This window comes from Haliotis rufescens, unplaced genomic scaffold (assembly GCF_023055435.1).
Source record: "Haliotis rufescens isolate VD_foot unplaced genomic scaffold, xgHalRufe1.0.p SCAF_8, whole genome shotgun sequence".
In the NCBI taxonomy this organism is placed as follows: domain Eukaryota; kingdom Metazoa; phylum Mollusca; class Gastropoda; order Lepetellida; family Haliotidae; genus Haliotis; species Haliotis rufescens.
The window spans coordinates 9709644-9734009 of record NW_025964372.1 but is presented as its reverse complement, the minus strand read 5'-3'; the positions used below and the strand labels follow the sequence as shown (position 1 = coordinate 9734009).

The window sequence follows — 24366 nt, the reverse complement described above, 5'->3', positions numbered from 1 at the left end:
TGCCACATTCATTAGCCTCATACAGAACAAGGTCCATCCACTGGTGCCACATTCATTACCCTGATGCAGAGCAAGATCCATCCACTGGTGCCACATTCATTAGCCTCATACAGAGCATGGTCCATCCACTGGTGCCACATTCATTAGCCTCATACAGAAAAAAAGGCCCATCCACTGGTGCCACATTCATAACCCTCATACAGAACAAGGTCCATCCACTGGTGCCACATTCATTACCCTGATACAGAGCAAGATCCATCCACTGGTGCCACATTCATAACCCTCATACAGAAAAAGGCCCATCCACTGGTGCCACATTCATTAGCCTCATATAGAAGAAGGTCCATCCACTGGTGCCACATTCATTACCCTCATAGAGAGGAAGGCCCATCCACTGGTGCCACATTCATTACCCTCATACAGAGCATGGCCAATCCACTGGTGCCACATTCATTACCCCAATACAGGGCAAGATCCATCCACTGGTGCCACATTCATAACCCTCATACAGAAAAAAAGGCCCATCCACTTTTGCTCCATTCATAACCCTCATACAGAACAAGGTCCATCCACTGGTGCCACATTCATTGCCCTCATAGAGAGCAAGGCCCATCCACTGGTGCCACATTCATTACCCAGATAAAGAGGAAGCCTCATCCACTGGTGCCACATTCATTAGCCTCATACAGAGCAAGGCCCATCCACTGGTGCCACATTCATTACCCTCATACAGAACGAGGTCCATCCACTGGTGCCACATTCATTACCCTCATACAGAACAAGGTCCATCCGCTGGGGCCACATTCATTACCCTCATACAGAGCAAGATCCATCCACTGGTGCCACATTCATAACCCTCATACAGAAAAAGGCCCATCTACTGGTGCCACATTCATTACCGTGATAGAGAACAAGGTCCATCCACTGGTGCCACATTCATTACCCTCATACAGAGCAAGATCCATCCACTGGTTCCACATTCATAACCCTCATACAGAAAAAGGCCCATCTACAGGGGGCCACATTCATTACCCTCATAGAGAACAAGGTCCATCAACTGGTGCCACATTCATTACCGTGATAGAGAACAAGGTCCATCCACTGGTGCCACATTCATTACCCTCATACAGAGCAAGATCCATCCACTGGTGCCACATTCATAACCCTCATACAGAAAAAGGCCCATCTACTGGTGCCACATTCATTACCCTGATAGAGAACAAGGTCCATCCACTGGTGCCACATTCATTACCCTCATAGAGAACAAGGTCCATCAACTGGTGCCACATTCATTACCGTGATACAGAGCAAGGCCCATCCACTGGTGCCACATTCATTACCCTGATAGAGAACAAGGTCCATCCACTGGTGCCACATTCATTAGCCTCATATAGAACAAGGTCCATCCACTGGTGCCACATTCATTACTCTCATACAGAGCAAGGTCCATCCACTGGTGCCACATTCATTACCCTCATACAGAGCATGGTCCATCCACTGGTGCCACATTCATAAGCCTCATACAGAACAAGGTCCATCCACTGGTGCCACATTCATTACCCTGATGCAGAGCAAGATCCATCCACTGGTGCCACATTCATTAGCCTCATACAGAGCATGGTCCATCCACTGGTGCCACATTCATTAGCCTCATACAGAAAAAAGGCCCATCCACTGGTGCCACATTCATAACCCTCATACAGAACAAGGTCCATCCACTGGTGCCACATTCATTACCCTCAAAGAGAACAAGGTCCATCCACTGGTGCCACATTCATTACCGTGATAGAGAACAAGGTCCATCCACTGGGGCCATATTCATTACCCTGATAGAGAACAAGGTCCATCCACTCATGCCACATTCATTACCCTGATACAGAGCAAGGCCCATCCACTGGTGCCACATTCATTACCCTGATACAGAGCAAGATCCATCCACTGGTGCCACATTCATTACCCTGATAGGGAACAAGGTCCATCCACTGGTGCCACATTCATCACCTTGATAGAGATCAAGGTCCATCCACTGGTGCCACATTCATTATCCTGATACAGAGCAAGATCCGTCCACTTTTGCCACATTCATAACCTTCATACAGAAAAAGGCCCATCTACTCGTGCCACATTCATTACCCTGATACAGAGCAAGGCCCATCCACTGGTGCCACATTCATTACCCTGATAGAGAACAAGGTCCATCCACTGGTGCCACATTCATTACCCTGATACAGAGCAAGATCCATCCACTGGTGCCACATTCATAACCCTGATACAGAGCAAGGCCCATCCACTGGTGCCACATTCATTACCCTGATACAGAGCAAGATCCATCCACTGGTGCCACATTCATTACCCTCATACAGAGCATGGTCCATCCACTGGTGCCACATTCATTAGCCTCATACAGAACAAGGTCCATCCACTGGTGCCACATTCATTACCCTGATGCAGAGCAAGATCCATCCACTGGTGCCACATTCATTAGCCTCATACAGAGCATGGTCCATCCACTGGTGCCACATTCATTAGCCTCATACAGAAAAAAAGGCCCATCCACTGGTGCCACATTCATAACCCTCATACAGAACAAGGTCCATCCACTGGTGCCACATTCATTACCCTGATACAGAGCAAGATCCATCCACTGGTGCCACATTCATAACCCTCATACAGAAAAAGGCCCATCCACTGGTGCCACATTCATTAGCCTCATATAGAAGAAGGTCCATCCACTGGTGCCACATTCATTACCCTCATAGAGAGGAAGGCCCATCCACTGGTGCCACATTCATTACCCTCATACAGAGCATGGCCAATCCACTGGTGCCACATTCATTACCCCAATACAGGGCAAGATCCATCCACTGGTGCCACATTCATAACCCTCATACAGAAAAAAAGGCCCATCCACTTTTGCTCCATTCATAACCCTCATACAGAACAAGGTCCATCCACTGGTGCCACATTCATTGCCCTCATAGAGAGCAAGGCCCATCCACTGGTGCCACATTCATTACCCAGATAAAGAGGAAGCCTCATCCACTGGTGCCACATTCATTAGCCTCATACAGAGCAAGGCCCATCCACTGGTGCCACATTCATTACCCTCATACAGAACGAGGTCCATCCACTGGTGCCACATTCATTACCCTCATACAGAACAAGGTCCATCCGCTGGGGCCACATTCATTACCCTCATACAGAGCATGGTCCATCCGCTGGGGCCACATTCATTACCCTGATAGAGAACAAGGTCCATGCACTGGTGCCACATTCATTACCCTCATACAGAACAAGGTAACCCTAGGAAGAAGTCTAATGCATGGTCAATCCACTGATGTCACAGGGTGGTTGGGTAGCCTAGTGGTCAAAGTGTTCGCTCGTTCGAGCATAAGACCCAGCTTCGATGTTGTGAAGCCTATTTCTGGTGTCTCCAGCCGTGAAATTGCTGGAATATTGCTAAAAGCGGCGTCAAACCATACTCACTCACTCACTCACTCACTCACTCACTCACTCACTGTTGCCACATTCATTACCCTCATACAGAACAAGCTAACCCTAGGAAGAAGTCTAATGCAAAGCTTCGAAGTAGATTATATTCCTGTCACAACAAAAAGGCTGGGTTTTTTCATACTTTTTAGTTTTTGGAGTTCCCAGACAAATTGCATGTGCTGAGAGCTTATTCAGGATGATCAAAGCATGCAGTTTAACCATAGGGTCGCTTAGAAACCCCTAAGGAAACATCAACAGAGTTGTCTCCCCAGACAACTCTCCACTTCCTGAGCTTGGAGTCAAAACAAAACATGACAGATGATGAATATGTGACACTTGTTTATGAATAACAAGCACTTTATACTGTACATCGACTTTTCAGTGTCCCTTCGTTAGATGACCTGTATGGAATTAATATTTATATACATGTTCTTATGTTTACAAAAGGTTGGATCAATGTACAAAAGTAACAATATCATGTCTATCCTTCTAAGATATTTGCTGGCAACAAACCAAAATTCTCCATACCAACATCCATCACTGGAAAAAAAAAACCTGCAAGAAAGAAGCCAGCCATTCACAGATGCCAATGCCAACTTAAATTATAAAATATCACTTCTATGTCATTTTAAATATTATTATGAAAACCCTTTTTATCATCATCATCAGGATGTTTAGTGCAATATTTAGTTTTCTTAACTGATCTAATCCATTGTAAATAATAAATTTGTTACAAATATTGTGGTGAAGAATGTAGTAGGATGTAGGATTATAGAGCTACATTAACACAATCAGGGAGATGCATTTGTCTATAGTTGTTTTAGTTCAGTGCTTGATGGCAAGATAGCATATGATAAACGGTTTTGGCAACATTGAAACACATGTTTTGTTTGACATTATGAACCCGTATTTCTCTACATTAGTTAAAAGACAGTATTTGTACAACAAGATTAATATTCAAGAGTAGAAGATGGCATGTAGAAACCTTGGTGAGCGATATCAATGCTTGACCCTTTTCTGTGCTATTCTAACAGTGACAATAGGCAATTGTTACAAGCGACTGGATTGTGTACATGCTGGAAGTTATAATCCCCTTGAAAACTGTTGCTTAGTGCAGGCGAATCAAGGGCAGATAAGTATGTTTCTTATGGACCCTACAGGTAATCTCAGGTGTAAGCTAGGCCAATCAGCAGAAAGATCTTCTGGGCATGGGGCAATTAGTAGGTTACTCAGAAGGAAACTAACAACTAATTGTATATCATAAATATATATATAAAAAAACATGGAAAGAAACAAAAACAAATCTATACAAAAACTACATCGGCCACAGAGACTGTGCTTGGCAATTAATACACAAACTTGTTAAGTACCACAGTCAAATTGTAGGACCTCCTTCCTGATGTTGTCAAAGGGCGACAAGTTTTAGTGCAAAGCTGAACAAATCTGCAAGGGAGATTCAAAATGCTGTCTTGGCCTGTTGTGATTCATAGTAACAGTCTTAGAGACTTAAGTAAGCAAACACAGTGTTCTTGCTAGCTTTTGAAACTGCCAGTCCTGCAAGGACTGGCAACTCTAAAAATTACCAGTTCCTCCTAATTATTGTCGGTCCCAACTTTTTACATGTTCAGCATATAAAAAAAACGTAAAAAATTTACCTGGTAATAATTCTTTCATTATCATGTTCAATGCAATGTCGTTATCTCTGGAGTAACTACGTCATTCACACAGAGTTCAGTCACACTTTCTCCTTCTTTTTTTTAATATCTTGAGACTGAAACGCTATATATATATATATTTAACCTCGATGCAAAGCAAAATGTTATTTCAAGGGGACACCCTGATTGTAACAGACAAGCTGACTTTGTTTGAAAAATATACTTTTATGAATATCACCGATATTTTGTTCAGCAACAAAGATTTATAAGGTACTTTATTTGCCGTTTTACAGGGACTGTCAGTCACATGAATATACCGGTCCAAGCCTAATTTTACTGGTAAAAAACTGTTAACTACCGGTTAATGGGAACACTGAAACACAACTGAAAGGTTAACATGTAGCTAGAAACAATATTTGTTTGTTTTTAAACTATGTTAGAAAGAAGACATAAGTTATTTTAATTCTATTCTGACATCCACCTGACTATCCCCATCATCAGTGGACCAGAGGTGTTGCATACTCACAAATAGATAACGCTGAGACCATCAGTGTCTTCTCATTGTCTCATCCATCATCGTGCAGTCAAAACCAACATATCTATCTTCTGATGCTTCCTCTGTGAAATATGTTCCAATAACTGGTACTGTCAGTGATGCCATCTTGGATTTATCACTCTGCAAGCAAACTGTTTGACCATGTTGTCACAATATTTATCACTTTAACCGTTGGGTTACTATGATTCAGTAAGCAGGTAAGGAAGTTAATGTTAGCTTGTCAAGCCATCATGACAAGGTTTGTGTTTTGTGTTCTAGGATATGAAGGATGAGTTGTCCAGCCCAGGGTCGCACAAAGCTCGTGAGGGAAATCCCAGACAGGTAGATAGTATAGCAGCACACAGCACACAGCACATAGCACACAGTACAGCTACAGCTACAGCTACAGCTGCAGTGCCATGCTTCATGGTCTTCTGTGTTCACCTTGACATTGTCAATTCGAGAGTATGGCTGGGTCTTTGTACAGGCTCACATGATTCTTCTTTACAGTAAAGTAAGCCTGTAATGATGTTATGTTGGTAGGTGTTTTGTTTATTTATCATTTCCGGGATAGTGATGCACAGGAACAATATTCTACAGGCTTATGTTCATGTACAACAACATATGTGCACATATGTCCATATTTTTTACTTATCCTGCATTGCTCCTTAATGCATTCACTGCTTACCTTACGACAACAAAAAGACCGCGTACGGCTTTAGACACACTGTGATGTAACTCGAATACTGTTAAAAGCGATGTTAAACCCAACTCTCTCACTACCGCTTCAGCAATGTTTTGTTTTACTGTCATCTGAAGACATTATGTGTATATTCAGGATATAAGACATGTTGCATGATCTGTACATCTACATATTTGTAGTCTCTTCTTTCGGCCAATGGTGGGAATGTTGACCGATACACTCGCCTTGACCAAGACATGGAACGGTCAAATCAGAACTACATTGATGATACAAGTCAGCAACAGCAGGTAAGTTAGCTTCAACTACCTATGTGTGTATTCTGACTGCAACACAACCTGTGTGTGTGTGTACCCACTGCAACACTACCTCTGTGTGTGTGTGTGTGTGTGTGTGTGTGTGTGTGTGTGTGTGTGTGTGTGTGTGTGTGTGTGTGTGTGTGTGTGTGTGTGTGTGTGTGCCGACGGCAACACTACCTCTGTGTGTGTGTGTGTGTGTGTGTGTGTACCGACTGCAACACTACCTGTGTGTGTTTGTGTGTGTACCCACTGCAACACTACCTGTGAATTTGTACCGACTGCAACACTACCTTTGTGTGTGTACCGACTGCAACACTACCTGTGTGTGTGTACCGACTGCAACACTACCTGTGTGTGTGTACCAGCTGCAACACTACCTGTTTGTGTGTACCGACAGCAACACTACCTTTGTGTGTGTACCGACTGCAACACTACCTGTGTGTGTGTACCGACTGCAACACTACCTGTTTGTGTGTACCGACAGCAACACTACCTGTGTGTGTGTGTACCGACTGCAACACAACCTCTGTGTGTGTACCGACAGAAACACTTATACACCGGGGTCACTTATACACCCGGGTCACTTACACACAGGGATCATTTGTACACTGGCATCACTTGTACACCAAGGTCAAATACACACCGGGGTCACTTATACACCCGGGTCACTTAAACACCAGGGTCACTTATACACCAGGGTCACTTACACACCAGGGTCACTTATATACCAGGGTCACTTACACACCAGGGTCACTTATATACCAGGGTCACTTACACACCAGGGTCACTTACACACCAGGGTCACTTATGTACCAGGGTCACTTACTCACCAGGGTCACTTATATACCAGGGTCACTTACACACCAGGGTCACTTACACACCAGGGTCACTTATATACCAGGGTCACTTACACACCAGGGTCACTTACACACCAGGGTCACTTATGTTCCAGGGTCACTTACACACCAGGGTCACTTACACACCCGAGTCACTTACACACAGGGATCATTTATACACTGGCGTCCCTTATACACCCGGGTCACTTTTACACCAGGGTCACATACACACCAGGGTCACTTACACACCGGGGTCACTTACACACAGGGATAATTTGTACACTGGCCTCACTTGTACACCAAGGTCACTTATACACCCAGGTCACTTACACACTGGGGTCACTTATACACCCGGGTCACTTACACACCAGCTTCACTTACACACCAGGGTCACTTACACACAGGGATCATTTGTACACTGGCGTCACTTGTACACCAAGGTCACTTATACACCCAGGTCACTTACACACTGGGGTCACTTACACACCAGCTTCACTTACACACCAGCTTCACTTACACACCGGGGTCACTTACACACGGGGATCATTTGTACACTGGCGTCACTTGAACACCAAGGTCACTTTTACACCCAGGTCACTTACACACTGGGGTCACTTATACACCAGGGTCACTTACACACCAGCTTCACTTACACACCGGGGTCACTTACACACAGGGATCATTTGTACACTGGCGTCACTTGTACACCAAGGTCACTTACACACCGGGGTCACTTACACACAGGGATCATTTGTACACTGGCATCACTTGTACACCAAGGTCACTTATACACCAAGGTCACTTATACACCCGGGTCATTTATATACCCAGGTCACTTACACACCCGGGTCACTTACACACAGGGATCATTTGTACACTGGCATCACTTGCACACCAAGGTCACTTATACACCAAGGTCACTTACACACAGGGATCATTTGTACACTGGCATCCCTTGTACACAAAGGTCACTTACACACAGGGATCATTTGTACACCAAGGTCACTTGTACACCTGGGTCACTTACACACAGGGATCATTTGTACACCAAGGTCACTTGTACACCCGGGTCACTTACACACAGGGATCATTTGTACACTGGCATCACTTGCACACCAAGGTCACTTATACACCAAGGTCACTTACACACAGGGATCATTTGTACACTGGCGTCACTTGTACACCAAGGTCACTTACACACAGGGATCATTTGTACACTGGCGTCACTTGTACACCAAGGTCACTTATACACTAAGGTCACTTACACACCCTCAACCACCTGGTTATTAGTCTGCTCTTAGGACAAGTATTTGGTCCTCAAATCATTCCAAATAAATTTGTGTTTCAGGTGTAAATAATTGCTGTTATTCACCCACACATAGACAAATCACTCCACCACCCAAACTCTTGTCACTATTGAAACTAGCATTTTGCAATCTTTCTGCAGTTTTTAGTACAACTTGTTGTTTGGGTTTGACATGCAACACAAAGAAACAAGACAGGTTCGGGTAACCACCCGTTGCAGGCCCCATGGGTTGTTCTACAGTGTCTTCACTTCTTTATAATGAGGAACACAACGTTTCCAAGTTCCTAGATAAGTTTGTGAAGTGTTTACATACTATTGTATGTATATTCCTTATACTATTGATGTTTAATTTTATCTATTATTCAAATCGAATTATACAATCGAAATTTACAATTGATCCGGACCAATCTTAAGTAGCTGTAGTCCCTGAATATACTTGACAAAATTTCACATAAATAATCTGCTTTACATTCAAACATTGCCCCTTTATTTTGTTAAACTTTATGATTCAAATCGACACTTCAACAACACGAACAATGCACCACAGATTTAACATCAGAAATATTGGTAATTGTGATAGTGAACCACAAAACTATCGAGTCGATAGCTAAAAGTGCTTTCCCACCCCACTTTATGCTGAAGGAAGTGTGAAACCTATACCTTTTTGCTTATCAAGGGAAGGATAAAAACAAAAGTTGGCTGCAAGCGACTAGTAACGTCTGTGACCTTTTTGGATAACTCAAGGGCAGCTTATATTAGTTTATGCTCTAGATAGGAGTGGTATCCCTTTGTATAAGCCTGTAGAGTAGAATCTACCTTACCCAGTGTATAAATGTTGTAGAATCCCTGAGCTCCCGCTCTATATCTTTTGGGTCACCTTCGTGTCAGTTATTTTGTCTTTAGTTGACCGACCGCCTCCGTGGTCTAGTGGTAGAGCGTCCGCCCGGAGAGCGGAAGGTCTGTGGTTCAATCCCTGCCCGGGTCATACCAAAAGACGTTAAAAGATGGTACTTGTTGTTACCCTGTCTGGCGCTCGGCATTATGGGGTAAAAGCAAGGACTGGTCAGCTCGGAGTCCGTATACTGTGTCTGAGTGGGGTATTCATTTTAAAATGCGGCATGGTATCTCAGTGGGCTAGCACTATGAATTGGCATCAGTCCGGTCTAGTACAAGCAGCCACACACACACACTCACACACGTGCATGCACGTCGCTATATAACTGCAATAATCTTGGACGCGACGTTAAACCCAATTTCACCTCACCTTTAGTTGATCACTAAATTAATCTACAAATAAATACATGCTAAAGTGCAAAGTCCAGTAGGACAGGGACGAGCGGTTTAAATATCTGAATTTAAAAGAACTAAATACAAGTATTCATCAAACAAGCAAATGCACAGGATGAAACATTTGAAATTTGTGTAAAATATCCCAAAATAGCAAACGTTAATATCACACTTTTTAAAAATAATTATCAATATATTGAATATCCAGTGAATATATATTAAACAACTGCTTTCTGGAAATATTATTTATCATTCTTATTACCCATCCGTCCATGCATTCTTGAAATCCAACGTCTTTCTGTGTTTTGAAAAGGATATATTTAGGATTTTACAAAAAGCTCCCGATATAGATGATGATCATATATTTACATGTTGTGTTATTAGGACATACAATTATTTTTTATTATAATTTTCATGATAATTAAGTTACTAAATCTAGAGCAAAATTTATGAATGTATTTATTAGTATTTCAATACTTTTAATAAAACATGAGTAGGTATTTCTCAAGCAAGCTATGCGGGTTTGCAGACAACTGTAGACAGAAGTCAAGTTTAAGATATTTGTACCTCCACCGATGAAGATTTCAGACATGACCAGAAGAGGTCGGCATAGAAACTGGACTATACTGTGTGACTGTGTTAAGCCAACAACTGATGACTAAATCACCATCTATCTTCTCAAGCAGTTTAACTAACTTGGCCTCTGATCCCCGCTAAATATTTCTGCCTTCCTCAACAAGGCCATAGTGTCCCAGTGCACTCTCAACTAACACTTTGGTATTGTTCATATTTTTTAACTTGTCCTGCATTACTCCTTAATGCATTTACTGCTGTTTTCTGACAGAGAGACGAACCGAGTGAGATCCAGGTGCTGAAGAAAAGTTGTTCCAACCAGTAGTGGCAGCACCCTTGCATAGTTGGCACCTCCACGGACGGACGTACTTTGTATCCCTTGTGGAAATTAAAGCTTATTGTTTCTATACATTGCATGTTTCTGCATTCATCGTATGCTGCTATACTGTTACCTGTTCATGGTCTGTTACCTTTGGGGTCTTCCCATTTGTAATTATACCCCTGTTTACGAAGTAAATCGGGGGTATATAGCGTTCCATTCATCCGTCCTTCCGTCCGAGCTATTGTACGGCCAATAACTTTTTAACCATGCACCCTAGCTTCACCAAACTTGCTACACACATTTACCACAATGAGAACTTGTGTCTTTTGCTAGTTTGAGGATTCTGAACTTTTTAATTTTTGCCGTTTCCATGGAAACATTTAGAAACTTAAACTTTTAGCGTGGGTGTTTTGTACGGCGTATATCTTTTAACTATGCACCCTAGCTTCACAAAACTTGCTACACACATTTACCACAATGAGTTCTTGTGCCTTTTGCTAGTTTGAAGATTCTGAATTTTTTCATTTTTGCTGTTTCCATGGACACATTAAGAAACTTAAACTTTTAGGGTGGGTGTTTTGTACGGCCCATATCTTTTTAACTATGCATCCTAGCTTCATCAAGCTTGCTAAACACATTTACCACAATGAGAACTTGTGCCTTTTGCTAGTTTGAAGATTCTGAATTTTTTTATTTTTGCTGTTTTTCATGGAATCATGGTGAAACATAAATTTTGGGTAGAGTTTGTGTATGATCCATGTTTACATTATTATGTATCCTAGCTTCAGCAAACTTGCTTCATTAACCACTATGATTGTTTTTTATCTGTTATAAGATTCTGAAAGTTTTCTCTTTTGCTGTTTTCCTGGAAACATGATGGAATTTAGAAATTTTGATGGCTGGTTTTGTATAGCTAATATATTTTCCAAAATTGTCATAAGTATCTGTACTTTGTGTGAGTTTGAATTTATGAATTCTTTACCATATCTGTTAAGGCTAGATGGAAATTATTAATTTTTTTATTTTCTCATATGATATTGTTCCATTTTTTATGTGTTTTTATATCAACAATTTTTGGTCCTTTTGATAATTCTTCTTTTGTAACTCCTCAATCAAATTTTTATTCAAAGGTGTACATGGTGATCTACTTCCTCGTAGTGAACAGTGGTAACATAGGAGATTTGGGAGGGGTCAATTGTCACTGGAATTCAATCTTAGTTTTTGAAACGTTAGAGTTAAAATCAGCTAGAAATATGTAATATTTCATTAATTAACGAACTATTTACTATTTGTTGTTGACCAGCGGGGATAACGGGGGTATGTGAGCTTTGCTCACTTCTTTCTTGTTTTATAATGTTTATTGCCTGTTTGTGGCTCTAGTCACAATTTACGGGCGTATTGTTGTTCCTGCCATTTGTCTTTTTCCCGCCATTTTGGTGATAAACAACATGGCCACATACTTTCGTGTTCATCTACCCTGCCCTAGCGCAATGAGGCTCTCCAGGTTATTCCACGGTGCTCCCCCTGCTCCCACTTGTTTGTCTACCACACAGTTCATTGGGGATTGTCTGTGTGTGGAGATTGCACCTCATTTCCAACTACAATGCAGGTTTCTACTGCGCAGGGTGATTTACATGTCATGTGTCGAGTACTCTGATTGTAGACATATTCGACTGGAATGAGGTCAACTGACCTATTGGGAGCAGTGCAATTATTTCTACAGATTGGTTTGCATGTCTACTTGTACGCATGGTGCCATCACTCAACCAGACGCCTGTCCTAATCCATCCATGTGTAGAGGATTGAAAGGGCAGACCTCCGCAGCCAACACGGCAAAATGGAGACACCACATTTCATTGCCCCCTCGCTATGACGTTCAGGGTATGGAAAAGATCGCCTTACTTTGTATGGTATGATCTTTCAGGCTACAAATCTTTTATTTTTAATTCTTCCCATGACGTTCCATCGACCCCTGTCGACTACATGACGAGTATCGTGTTGCCTTCCTTCATCGTCACTCGATATAAGACTTATATCTATTCAGATACAGGGTCGATTTTATGATTCTTCCCACGACTGTTCCGTGACTCTCTGCTCCCTTCGTCGTCACCTCGTTATAAGAACGGGAGTGCTTATGTAACACCTAGGGGATGATATTGGTCACCTTTCGTTGTACGGTGCTATCTTTCAGAACCACAGTTTTCTTGATATCCACCTTATCTTATGGATATAGCTTTGACTTCCGACTAACTGGTCGTTTTAGGAGCAGGTTTCTTTCGTCTACATAGGTTTGGTATTTGTTCGCAGGCAAACACACTTTTCCACGTATCTTCCGGATATGACACAATCGGAGACCCCAGTTGTTGACTTTTCAACTTTGCAGTCTTGTAGATGACCTCTTCTACCATGGCTTTCCGCTTTTCCACTTTGTCAGTGGCTAGTGCTTCTGGGATTGCTCATGCCAGCCCATGTTGTGACCGGCTGTGGTCCGGAGATCAACTCCATTGTCACAGCAACAACCTTAAGCTTAAAAGCGCTTATCCTGGTTGTCACTTACTGGCAGAGCATTCTAGATCACTCCCAAGTTGATCATATCCATGGACAACATTACCATGATATGGTGTTTGAGGAACCAGGGTACTCTCCATGCTTCATCCCTGCTAAACCAGACCTTCCGCTTATTTGACTTGGTGGTCAGCCTGGACCTGCAATTTCTCGTTCATCTCTTACCAGGTTGAGAGCATGTTCTGGCACACGCTCTGTCCAGGCCAGACATGGTCTTGCTCAGGTGGTAGCTGCACTCAGACGTGTTCACCTTGACTTGCCAAAAGATCATCTCCCCTAACGTCAATCTGTTCGCCACATCCCAGAACTGCCAGCGAGCATCCTACATCTCACCGGTGCACCAACCCCTCCCCACTTTTGTCTAGGCAGAGGCGGTCGGAGCAGAGTTTTGGTTATACCCGGTGTGGGCATTGAGGGTTTTCCTATGATGGTCAGTAGCCTGCTGCAAGTCTAGGAAATGCCTTTTCCTGCCTGTCTCTCCTGGTCGCAGTCAGTCGGAATACTCTTTCCCTATGGCTCCGGGCTGTCATCCTACAAGATTTAAAAGCCTCCGGATTAGTATCCCCAGCCCCCTCCCCGGCCCCCTCCCCGGCCCCCTCCCCAAGGCTACCAACACTCACAAGATCAGAGCCATTCATAGCAACTGCTCCATCAAATCAATCATGGAAGGCTGTTTTAGGCGGTCTGACACCGTCTTTGCCAGCCACAACCACAGTGATGTAGCTTGGATGATGTGGCGGATGTCCAAGGTTTTGGTCCCCTGGTGGTAGACAACAGGTCACCAATCCACGACACCGATGATTCTCCGATACCCCGAGCGGGGCCTGTTGAGAGGGCTGTACTGAGGCAGCATTCGCTCTTAGGTCAGTTCTTGATTTTTGCTAGCCACCTCATTCTATTTCTTTCACCTATTCGGGTTTGTGGTGGTATGTGGTGCGGGTTCATCGGACATTGACGAGGGTTTATTATGGATCAAATCTGAAGGTATCCCCACCGGCCGTGCCGTCTGATAAAGATACATTTAGGAGTAATGCAGGATAAGTTGAATTTTTTTGTAAAATCTAAATATTTTTTACATTTTTATACTTATCCTGCATTATGATGTCTAATTGCCCTCCCGTCGCTACGCTGCCTCCCCATGAAGTTTCAGATGTTGTGTTCAATGCAGTTATGTGTTTTGATGTGATGACATGACTTCCGGGTCACGTGGGGACTGTGCAAGGGTGCTGCCTCTACTGGTTGGAACAACTTTTCTTCAGCACCTGGATCTCACGCGGTTCGTCTCTCTGTCAGAAAACAGCAGTAAATGCATTAAGGAGTAATGCAGGATAAGTTAAAAAATATGAACAATACCAAAGTGTTAGTTGGGAGTGCACTGGGACACTATGGCCTTGTTGAGGAAGGCAGAAATATTTACAAAATATTTAGAGTTTACTACTTCAAAACAATCTGGGCGTGCTCTGTAAGGTACAGCCAAAATATGTCTTCAGAACATGTATTATTGAGTACCCTTTTTTCAGTTGCTTATGAGGTCACAGGATGAACAGCTGGACAAGATAGGTTCCAGTGTTGGCATTCTCAAGAACATGAGCCAGCAGATTGGATCAGAGCTAGAAGATCAGAATTTGTAAGTAACACTGAGCCCAGGTAAGCCTCACAGCACATAGAGCACAGGATACAGAATTACATCACTGCCTACCGGACTTTACGTACACTTCATTACTTGGCAGATGTCATCTTTATCATGTAACTTTAATAGTACTAAAACCTCTAATGCCCATGCCTCCCAGAGGGAACTTGACAAATCAATTACAGGAACCTTGATGCAGGTATCTTGACTGCTGTCATGTGACCCCTGCATGCGTGTCTCTGGGTATCCCATACCTAACAGTCACCATACCTAACAGTCACCATTGAAGGGACAATGCGTCAACAGTTCTGTGTTTGTATATCATGCTTGAAATAATTTCCAAGTGTGATGTCCCATGCGCAATTCAGTTCTCAAACCAAAACAATTTCTGTGTATTTCTTATGGATGAGTTACAAAATACTTATAGCCAGCTTGATATGATTAGAAGCTAGTAAGCCTAGATTACAATATCAATATGCCTCAGTCATATGAAGCCAATCACGCTCCTACCCAGAGTTCCTTGCGGCCAGCCTAGTACCTCTGTCACATCGTAACATGTTATACAGTCAAGTCATGTGGTTTTCATTGGCTCATTTTAGAAAATAGCCCAAAACGTGTAAACTGTTTTCACTTGTGTATTTATCCTCTAAGTGCTGTCGTTGTTGCCCTTCATAGCTAGCAATACAGTCACTTTGATGTGTCAAGCCATATTGTCATGCACCTCAGTCACAGTTGCAGTAGTCATGGTAGTATATCTTTTTTATCATGCTAAACAATATGTAAAGTGCACCGAAATGCTTGCATTAGGCCCATCTGTTCTAATTTCAGAATAAGTGTGTTTGTTTACAAACAAGAGAAAAGTCGTGTCCCACGATAAGCCAATGAGAGCAGAGCAGAACAGAGCAGAGTAAGCTCAGGGGTTATCGGCTGTTGTTAACAAACATAGCTTGGGAACGTTCGACATCCTGCCTCTTTTATGTACCTCAGTAACATTTTGCTTACATAAAAGATGGCAACTGGCAGCCATATTAAATTCAAACCCCTGATATTCACAAAAACGTTTTGTGAATGCATCAAGACATTTCAGAGAAAAAGGCAACAGTGTTGACAATTTAAAAAACAAAAAACAACTCTGAAAGTATTTGCGGGAGGAGCTCAGGAAGGACATGAAGGACATGAAGGAAAGATGAAAGTACTTTGTTCACAAGACATTTTCTCCAGAACTTTAATAGGGATTAAAAAAAGTTGGTGAGAGATGGTCATCAGTTAAAGGCATCGCAATTTTTAAAAAAAGACATGTGTCTGCCAATGGCCATATTGGAAAAACCAGAAATCATAAACATTTCCAAAGAAACCACTGGACCAATGAGGCTGAAACTTCACTTGCTTTTTGACCATTATTTGATTTAAGTTGCCAAAAATGAAGGTGTGACAAAGTAGTTTGGTCATTACTTACTCTCAGCACAGCTGTTTAGTGGGCTTGTTCCGAAATATTTACAATTTATCTTGTGTTTGAATCTATCTTGAATTTCTGTTTGAATTTGAATACACATGCCACACCTTTACATCATATATAGTAAACTCTCTGCCGGCTGGCAACCCATGTTTGCCTAAAACATTACTCACCGGTTTACTTATGTGTCAAGTATAAAAATGAAATGTGGCTTCGGTATGACATAGGCATGAATAAATGACAACCATCTGTCAAGTCAGGACATGTGCTGGACTGTATAACTTACAGAGTTATGCCGCATGTCTCCCATTATTTGTTCATGGGAGGCATGAGGCCTAATCAGTTCCAAATATTTGATAATGAGACATTTCATTACAACAAAAGGGAATTAAAATTCAAGGGAACTTTTATGTACTTGACCTTTAGCCATTGTTAATTCATTCTGTCTTTGTTGACACAGTTGTACAGTTGTGGTGTTTTAGTCCCAATCAGTTGTAGTGTAGTCCTTTTGTTTAGATTCAGGATTGATTTTAGTTTTCTGGCCAACTCTTGACTCATTCTGGTCAGACACCAGCTATGTTGTTCAGCATCAAACAATATTAGCTACAGTAGTTACAGTTGCAACATGCATTAGAAATATTTATTTTACAGGATGCTTGATGACTTTCGGCATGAAATGGACAATACTGAATCAAGATTAGATGTTACCATGAAGAAAATGGCCAAAGTTTTACACATGTCTAATGGTAAGATATCCTTCCAACATTTTGAGGACACTTTAGTCCATTGCTGAGTAGCCATGTATACTTGCACTGATGTGTAATTTGTGATGTAGTAAACAGAGAGTAGAATCAGTTTATCTCGTTTATTGTTTGGTCCAACTATTGAATAAGCAGTGACCTGTTTCTACTTTCCTTCTTTCTGAAGTTTTGAATTTTTTACCTTATCCTGCATTAAAGCATTAATCCTTTTACTGCTGTTGTTTTACTAGAAAGATGGAGCTGTGAGAGGTCCTGGCTGCAGAAGTTGTTGTCCCAACCAGTTGTGTGGCATATTCCCTCTCACAGCTACCACGTGACCGGAAGTGGCAAAGTCACGTATAATCACATTACTGCTAGTTATCGGACTGTACAGACGTTTGAGAATAAAGTTCCCAGTTTCCACAAGCAGATAGCATCCTTTGCCTATCCTTTTGAGGACCCAAATGTTCTCAATTATATATATTATAGTCTGGTGTACAATTGTTGTCCTTTCAGGTTTACATTAGCATTTTTGCCACACTTCATGCATGTGTTGCTCTATCCTCCATTTTGTTTTACCCACGTAATGTCTTCATGTCTTGACTTTGATATTTCATATGTGTATCTTAGCACATTAACACTTATATTCTGGTCTTTTTCTATCATAATTTTCTCCCGTAAACTTTTGAAAGTTTGAGTTATACATGCCTGCTTCTCTTTATTGTTATATGCTGCATTGCTGTCTCTGTTGTGGCAGTGAATCATCTTGGGATCCTCACCTCCCAAGAATTGCACGGACCCCTGTTCCACATCGTTGCGGTGCAATCATTGACTTCACTAAATACCTTAGGCTCTTGAGAAAATGCCACACCCAACGTGCCCACAGACATCCCCAGATGGCCGTTGTGTCCACACCCACAGTCACCTTCTCGTCAACGTCACCATCTGAGTTGACTTGATGCAATTCATGTTCCCGGTATCAGTGGCTCAGGCGGCACCTTCGGCGCCCCCGTTTTTCACTGTTCCCATTCCAGCACCCTCAGAGCCTTCAGGCTTTCAACCATTGATCAGCATGTTGCAAGTGCCCAACGCTCCCGCCCCCGTGCTGTTGTACAGCATATCAATACGTCCTTTTTGCCATTATCTATGACTACCTCATGTCCGTCTTTGGCTCCTTTCAAGGACACCACTCCTGCTCATCAAACTCATACATGTGGCTCTAACTACCCCAGGTCTTCTTGTCGCACTTCCAGGTCTTCTCGATTCAGACACCGGTACCAACTATCCATCGGACTCTTCAGAGAGCTCTGTCGGTCTCTCCTTTGACACAACCTCCTCGGAGCTGGACACTCACCTGGGGCTTAACCAAGTACCGGATTGGATGGCTGACTGGTTTGCTTTGGTCGCTTCCTCCCCAGGCCCAGATATTTATAAGAAGGACACAATTTGGTCTCCTTCCACCATCCCGCTGCTCACAGATTTGATATTGGCTTTGGATGACGACTTCTCGAAACTCTCCCTCATTCCGGCATTTAAGGAACCTCATTACCGGAAACTGGATTTCCCCATACATATGTTCGAAGCCACTGATAATATGCACTTTCAATGATGACTGACATCGTATGACTGGTTCCTCTAGGCTGACCACTATTCTTATGCTTGACACTTGGCTCGCCTTTGTCGGGATTAAGATTCGGCGGTCTCTCACGCCTTTGTCTGTCTTTGCCAGAACCATTGATGAAGACCTTACTGAGGACAATCCCAATTGGATCCCTTGGGTACTATGATGTCTTTCCCAAAGTGCCAAATCGACCATCTGCAAAATCATCCGGGTGGCCTTGGCGGAGATCACCACCACCAGGCGCCTCGGTTATCTTGCCTTAACAGACTGGTATTCAAGTTCAAGAGGCAACTCCTTTGCCTTGGAGCGCGTCCTCGTTCTTCAGTTGTGCTATCTCTGAAACTCAAGTGCATGTCTCCAGCTTTGCCCATGATGAAACGGCGCTCATAGTCCTGGAGCGCGTCTCCAATCAATTCCATTCAAGCCGTCTAACATGGGCAGTTATCAGCCATGGCGTGCCTCTCGCCAAGCTTCCCCCAGGCTTCTTCCTTTCATAGCAAGGGTCAAAACCATTCTGAGCCACAAGGAAATTATCTACCTCATTGTCACCAACACAAGTCCAGAGGCACGCGTTGAAACCCCGGCTCTTGGCACCTGGGATCTCCAATCCCTAGTTGTCCTTGTCATAGACACTCCCGTAGGTGGGAGATTATGCAGGTTTTCGGGCAATTGGACCATTCTTCGGGATCCTTTCGTCCATCGTCTTTCGTCAGGGGTATCAGCTCTCTCTCATAGCAGATCCACCATTAACCTCCTACTGTCTGGTGGACACCCACCCTCCTCGTGAGGCTCAGCTCTTGCTCCAGGCCATTTAATCTTCTGGTGCCAAAGCAGGCGGTCAAGGTTGTTCCTGAGTCCGTTGCGCATCCAGGCTTCTACTCTCCGGTGCTCGTGGTGACCAAAAAAGGATTCATCCAACTTCTGAATGATGCACAATCTCATCAACTGGTTGATCCAACTTCTGCAGCCTGGACCTAACACAGCTCAGTCTTTCTAGTAAAACTACAGCAGTAAAAGCATTTATGTAGTAATGCAGGATAAGTATCCCAATGTAGAAAATATTTAGATTTTACTGGAGCTTCTGTTTGGCTATTACTCATGAGAAACCCCAATCTCCAAACTTTTGACAAATGAGTCAGATAAGTCCCCAAGGGCCAAAGCCAGTGTAACTACAGTGCTATATTATGTCCTGGTATTTAGAGAAGAAGTAAAATATTTATCTCAACAAATACAGTCAATATTTCAGATCTGACCGAGGTTGCCAGTGAGTGATAATATATTTGTCACTTAGTAAATGATTCTTATTTTCTTTTAACACTTTGAAAGTAAGTATGCAATGGTACACTGATGATTGAACTGTGAGCAATTTTCTTTGATGGAGCTTCAGCAGAAAATTGATTTTATTTAAAAAAATGTCCTTCCCACAACAGTCAAAGAAGATTTGAGTAGATAAAAGTCACTACTCTACTAGAAAAGTGGCCATCACATAACAGCCCTTGGATGGTTGGTGTTGTTTATTTGTTTAGTAAAAACGTTCTTGGAAAATATCAAATTATCATTTTGGATAGATGTGTAATTTTTTGTCAAAATAGCTGCATTCAGACAGATATTTCCACAAGACTGGTTAAAATGTCTTCCTGTAACATGTCTTGAAATGTTACAGTGTAAAACAGGACATGCATGTGTGTTTTTCCAACTATATCCTTTTGGTAACCATGCATTGTCAATTTAAATGATTTAATTGAAAGTCATTTAGATTTAACCAATAAGATAAGAACAAGCCATACATGTCTTTACCAGAAAAAAATATTGTCCATCCCATAACAAAATGTCCTTCCTGTAACAATGACCTTTTTGGTCACAAATACAATTACTTCTGAATATCAGCTCAAGTATTTACCATAGACATTTCATCTTTGGATATTCAAATTTATAATATGTACATGTCATCCGTGGCACACTAAAATTAATATTCCATATTGGATGGCAAGAAGAGTGTGTACTATTGTTGGGGATGTGGACACAAGAAACCGAAGATTAGGAGAATTAAAGACATATCTCCAACTGCAAGGATATCCATGTGGAGTGATTAAAGACACTGTAAATAAAGCAATGAAAATTCCACGAGAAACATTAATGAAAACAAAAGAAACCGATAAAGACATGGACATTCTTCCATTTGTGTGTACCTAGAATCCTAGAAACTGTAAAATTATGCCCCTTATAAAAGTAAAACTATGAAAACATGTTTATCTGAGTGTAAACTTATACGCAGCACTAGACAGCCTAAAAATCTTAAACAAATTCCTTGTCCATCCAAATACTCACAGTGTACAAATACTGTCAGTGTAACAAAGTGTAACACACCTCGATGTGGAACTTTCCCAATAATAGTTGAAGACTGCAAATTTCAATTCTGCCAAGATAAACTATTTACTGTTAAAATCAACATGAACTGTGGCAGGAAAGTTGTTATATATATGTTTTAACATGTGCGGGATGTGGTGAGCATTATATTGGAGAAACTGGTATGCAACTAAAAGACCGAATCACTGTAAACAGACAACAAATTCGAGATCCAAATGTATGTTGTATAAATGTAAGCAAACACATTGATGAATGCGGGAGTGGTCATTATACTGTCTTTCTGTTTTATAAATTGTTTAATAATGACAAACATTTATGAATGGAAAAAGAACAGATGTTTATTAGGCTTTTGAAACCTAAACTTAATTCAAAAGTATTATTTTGTGCACTCACACCATAATGTATTCATGCCTCCCACTATTATCACTAGCTATGACGTCATATGCTTTATGACGTCAAAAGCATAACGTTGGGTGTCGCCTAGGACTATGTTTTACTTCTCCCTCTATTGTCACTGTTACATCATAGGCATTATGACGCCACAAATACTACTGTTATGCGTCGCCTAGGACTACAATGTAAGTTAAAGTTTTCATTACACCTGAAGAGCCGTTGAACGGCGAAAGATCTTGAATGTGTATGGATAAAGGAGTTCTGACTATATATTAGCAAATATCGCCGTTGGCGCTTATTAGAGCGGGGCGCGTTTTACTTCGAATATGGTAGTGCCAAACTAGCCTGGAGTTTCTGGGCTCATCAACCGTCAACTTAGCGTCAACAGATATTTTCCAAATTTCTAACATGTTTTTAATCAAGGTGCTCACATGATTTTCTGCATATCGTGAAATAAGACCTGTTTTACCTGGTATCGATCAGATCGTCTTAACTGTGCAATGCCATTTTTTTAAAGCAAATGCAAGTGATATGAGAGGTGAAATCTGATTGGTCAATTGGTACATAGAAGGGACATAACTCTTAATAGCCACTGGTGTGGCTCCAGTCAAGCCCAGTAACTCCAGGCTAGTTCGGCTAGGATTGAAACTGGACTTTTATAGTCGGTTAACTCCCTTGCCATGGGAAGATGTAAAAAAAATTAGCCGGAAAATTTGAGGACTATAATTTAGATCCCAGCATGTTCATCATTTGTCTGCATACATTGGGCAGCAATGGCAAGAAATAGGTTTTCACATATGGTTGCCATGGAAGCCAACCTTGATGGTTGGTTTGAGTAATTTTGGGAGAGACTGTTAGTAGGATTAAACATTGTGTGAATGTAATGACCAAGAGAAGATCCAAGTTTCTTCATGGTGTCACTGTTTGCACTACACATTTTTTTAAGAAAACAATAAAAAATATGGCTAGTGTCACAGATAGCACACAGATGCAAGTAGCCCCTCAACCTGACAGCTACAGGCTTTTGTCTGATGGAGGATTCTTCTCATTACCCCAACTGACCACAGAGCCCTGTTTTGTCAGCCACCTGACCAACTGTCTCACAATACATGAACAACTTTGGTTTCTGGGTGACAACATGTTTGCAAATTAACCAATGGATATCCCTTCATGAACATCAGATAAAACCAATGGGTAGTGTGAAGTAGGTTCAACTTTAAACAATGAGCTTATAATATTACTGATAGGTATTTGATACTCCTGAATTTCTGTCAGCAAGGATTAGGTAAGTAATCCTGAATGTACAACAGAAGATCAACGTCCCATTTTTATGTCACTATGTCATTGGAGGATGCTACTTCATATATATCATGTATATTGCAACTTTCTGTCTTCTCAACCTTGGCTCTGAATGATGTGTAGATTTCAGCACCAAGGGTGAGGAGAGAGAATATATCTAGTGATTGGTGGGAATGTTAATGTGATATTGTTGCTTATTGTTCAACCCTCTAGTCCATGTCATGTATGCTTATACAACATTATGTCTTTTTCAGATAGACGGCAATGCTGTGCAATAGTAGTTTTATCAGTTGTTTTAGTGATTGTGATAATACTGTTCTTTGTTCTTGGATGATGGCAGATTATAATCATGTGACAGTCTACCATTCCATATGCAGTGCAAAGTTGTCTTATCAATTGGAAAACTGATAAACAGAGACACTTAGACACTCCTGTATCTTGTCCATGATGTAGATGGAGACAGTGAACAAGATCTACCTGCATATCTTGTCTGTGGTGTAGACTGGTATTCAGAGACAGTAACAAGATCTACCTGCATATCTTGTCTGTGGTGTAGACTGGTATTCAGAGACAGTAACAAGATCTACCTGCATATCTTGTCTGTGGAGCCAGCAAAGAACAGCCTTCTCAGTATATCTGGGTGAACAAGGAGTCAGCGAGGCATCTGGTCTGTAGTCACACACAGGTCCTGGGATTAACAAGTTGTTCCCAGGTGCTGTTATTCAACCTCTGGACTTTTTCATTTAAGACTTTCTCAATTCAGCTTAGTATGTTTGTATCTAATGTTACAGTTTTGAAAAGGTGTGTTATTTTTTTCTGATCACAGGTCAAAAAGAGGAAAAGGACTTTAAACTAAAAAAATATCTCTGAATTTTCAAAAAAAAAAGAACCTTATTTTTTATCTTTCTTAGACACTTAACTTAGATTGATAGATGAGGTCATGCTGTCCCTGCGTTTTAAAAGTTGAGACATAAATATATATCTCCTCCATAGACATGGGGAAAATATTTTACTACTTCTCACTTGTAATTGGTTTAATGTTTGTCAGGTACCTATTTTCAGACATTGACTGAAAAAAGTTTGTTTACCAGATAACTTGGAGAATTATCTTTACTGCAAGTGTAATGAATAATGAACATGAAATGCTCAGGGGGTGATGTGACAAACCAAGAAAGATCATTGGAAGTCAAGGTCCAGGTCTCTGTGAGGGTTTTTTTGTAAAGTATTTGTGTCAGTGTTACCTCACCTGACTGAGAGTCACGTGGCCTGGTCTGCTTGTCCCACAACGTCATC

At 41.8% G+C, this 24366-nt stretch overlaps 1 protein-coding gene across 1 annotated transcript in view; it reads left to right on the top strand.

Annotated features, from left to right (window-relative positions):
- The window catches only part of LOC124123942 (syntaxin-6-like), a 32864-nt gene extending 8828 nt beyond the window's left edge, over window positions 1-24036 (top strand). The window contains exons 4-8 of the mRNA XM_046487147.2: window positions 5962-6024; window positions 6565-6672; window positions 15091-15197; window positions 17305-17399; window positions 23328-24036. Of these exons, the coding sequence (XP_046343103.1) occupies window positions 5962-6024; window positions 6565-6672; window positions 15091-15197; window positions 17305-17399; window positions 23328-23407 (453 nt within the window). The 3' untranslated portion in view covers window positions 23408-24036. The remainder of the gene's footprint in view (window positions 1-5961; window positions 6025-6564; window positions 6673-15090; window positions 15198-17304; window positions 17400-23327) is intronic.
- The last annotated feature ends 330 nt before the right edge of the window (window positions 24037-24366 follow it).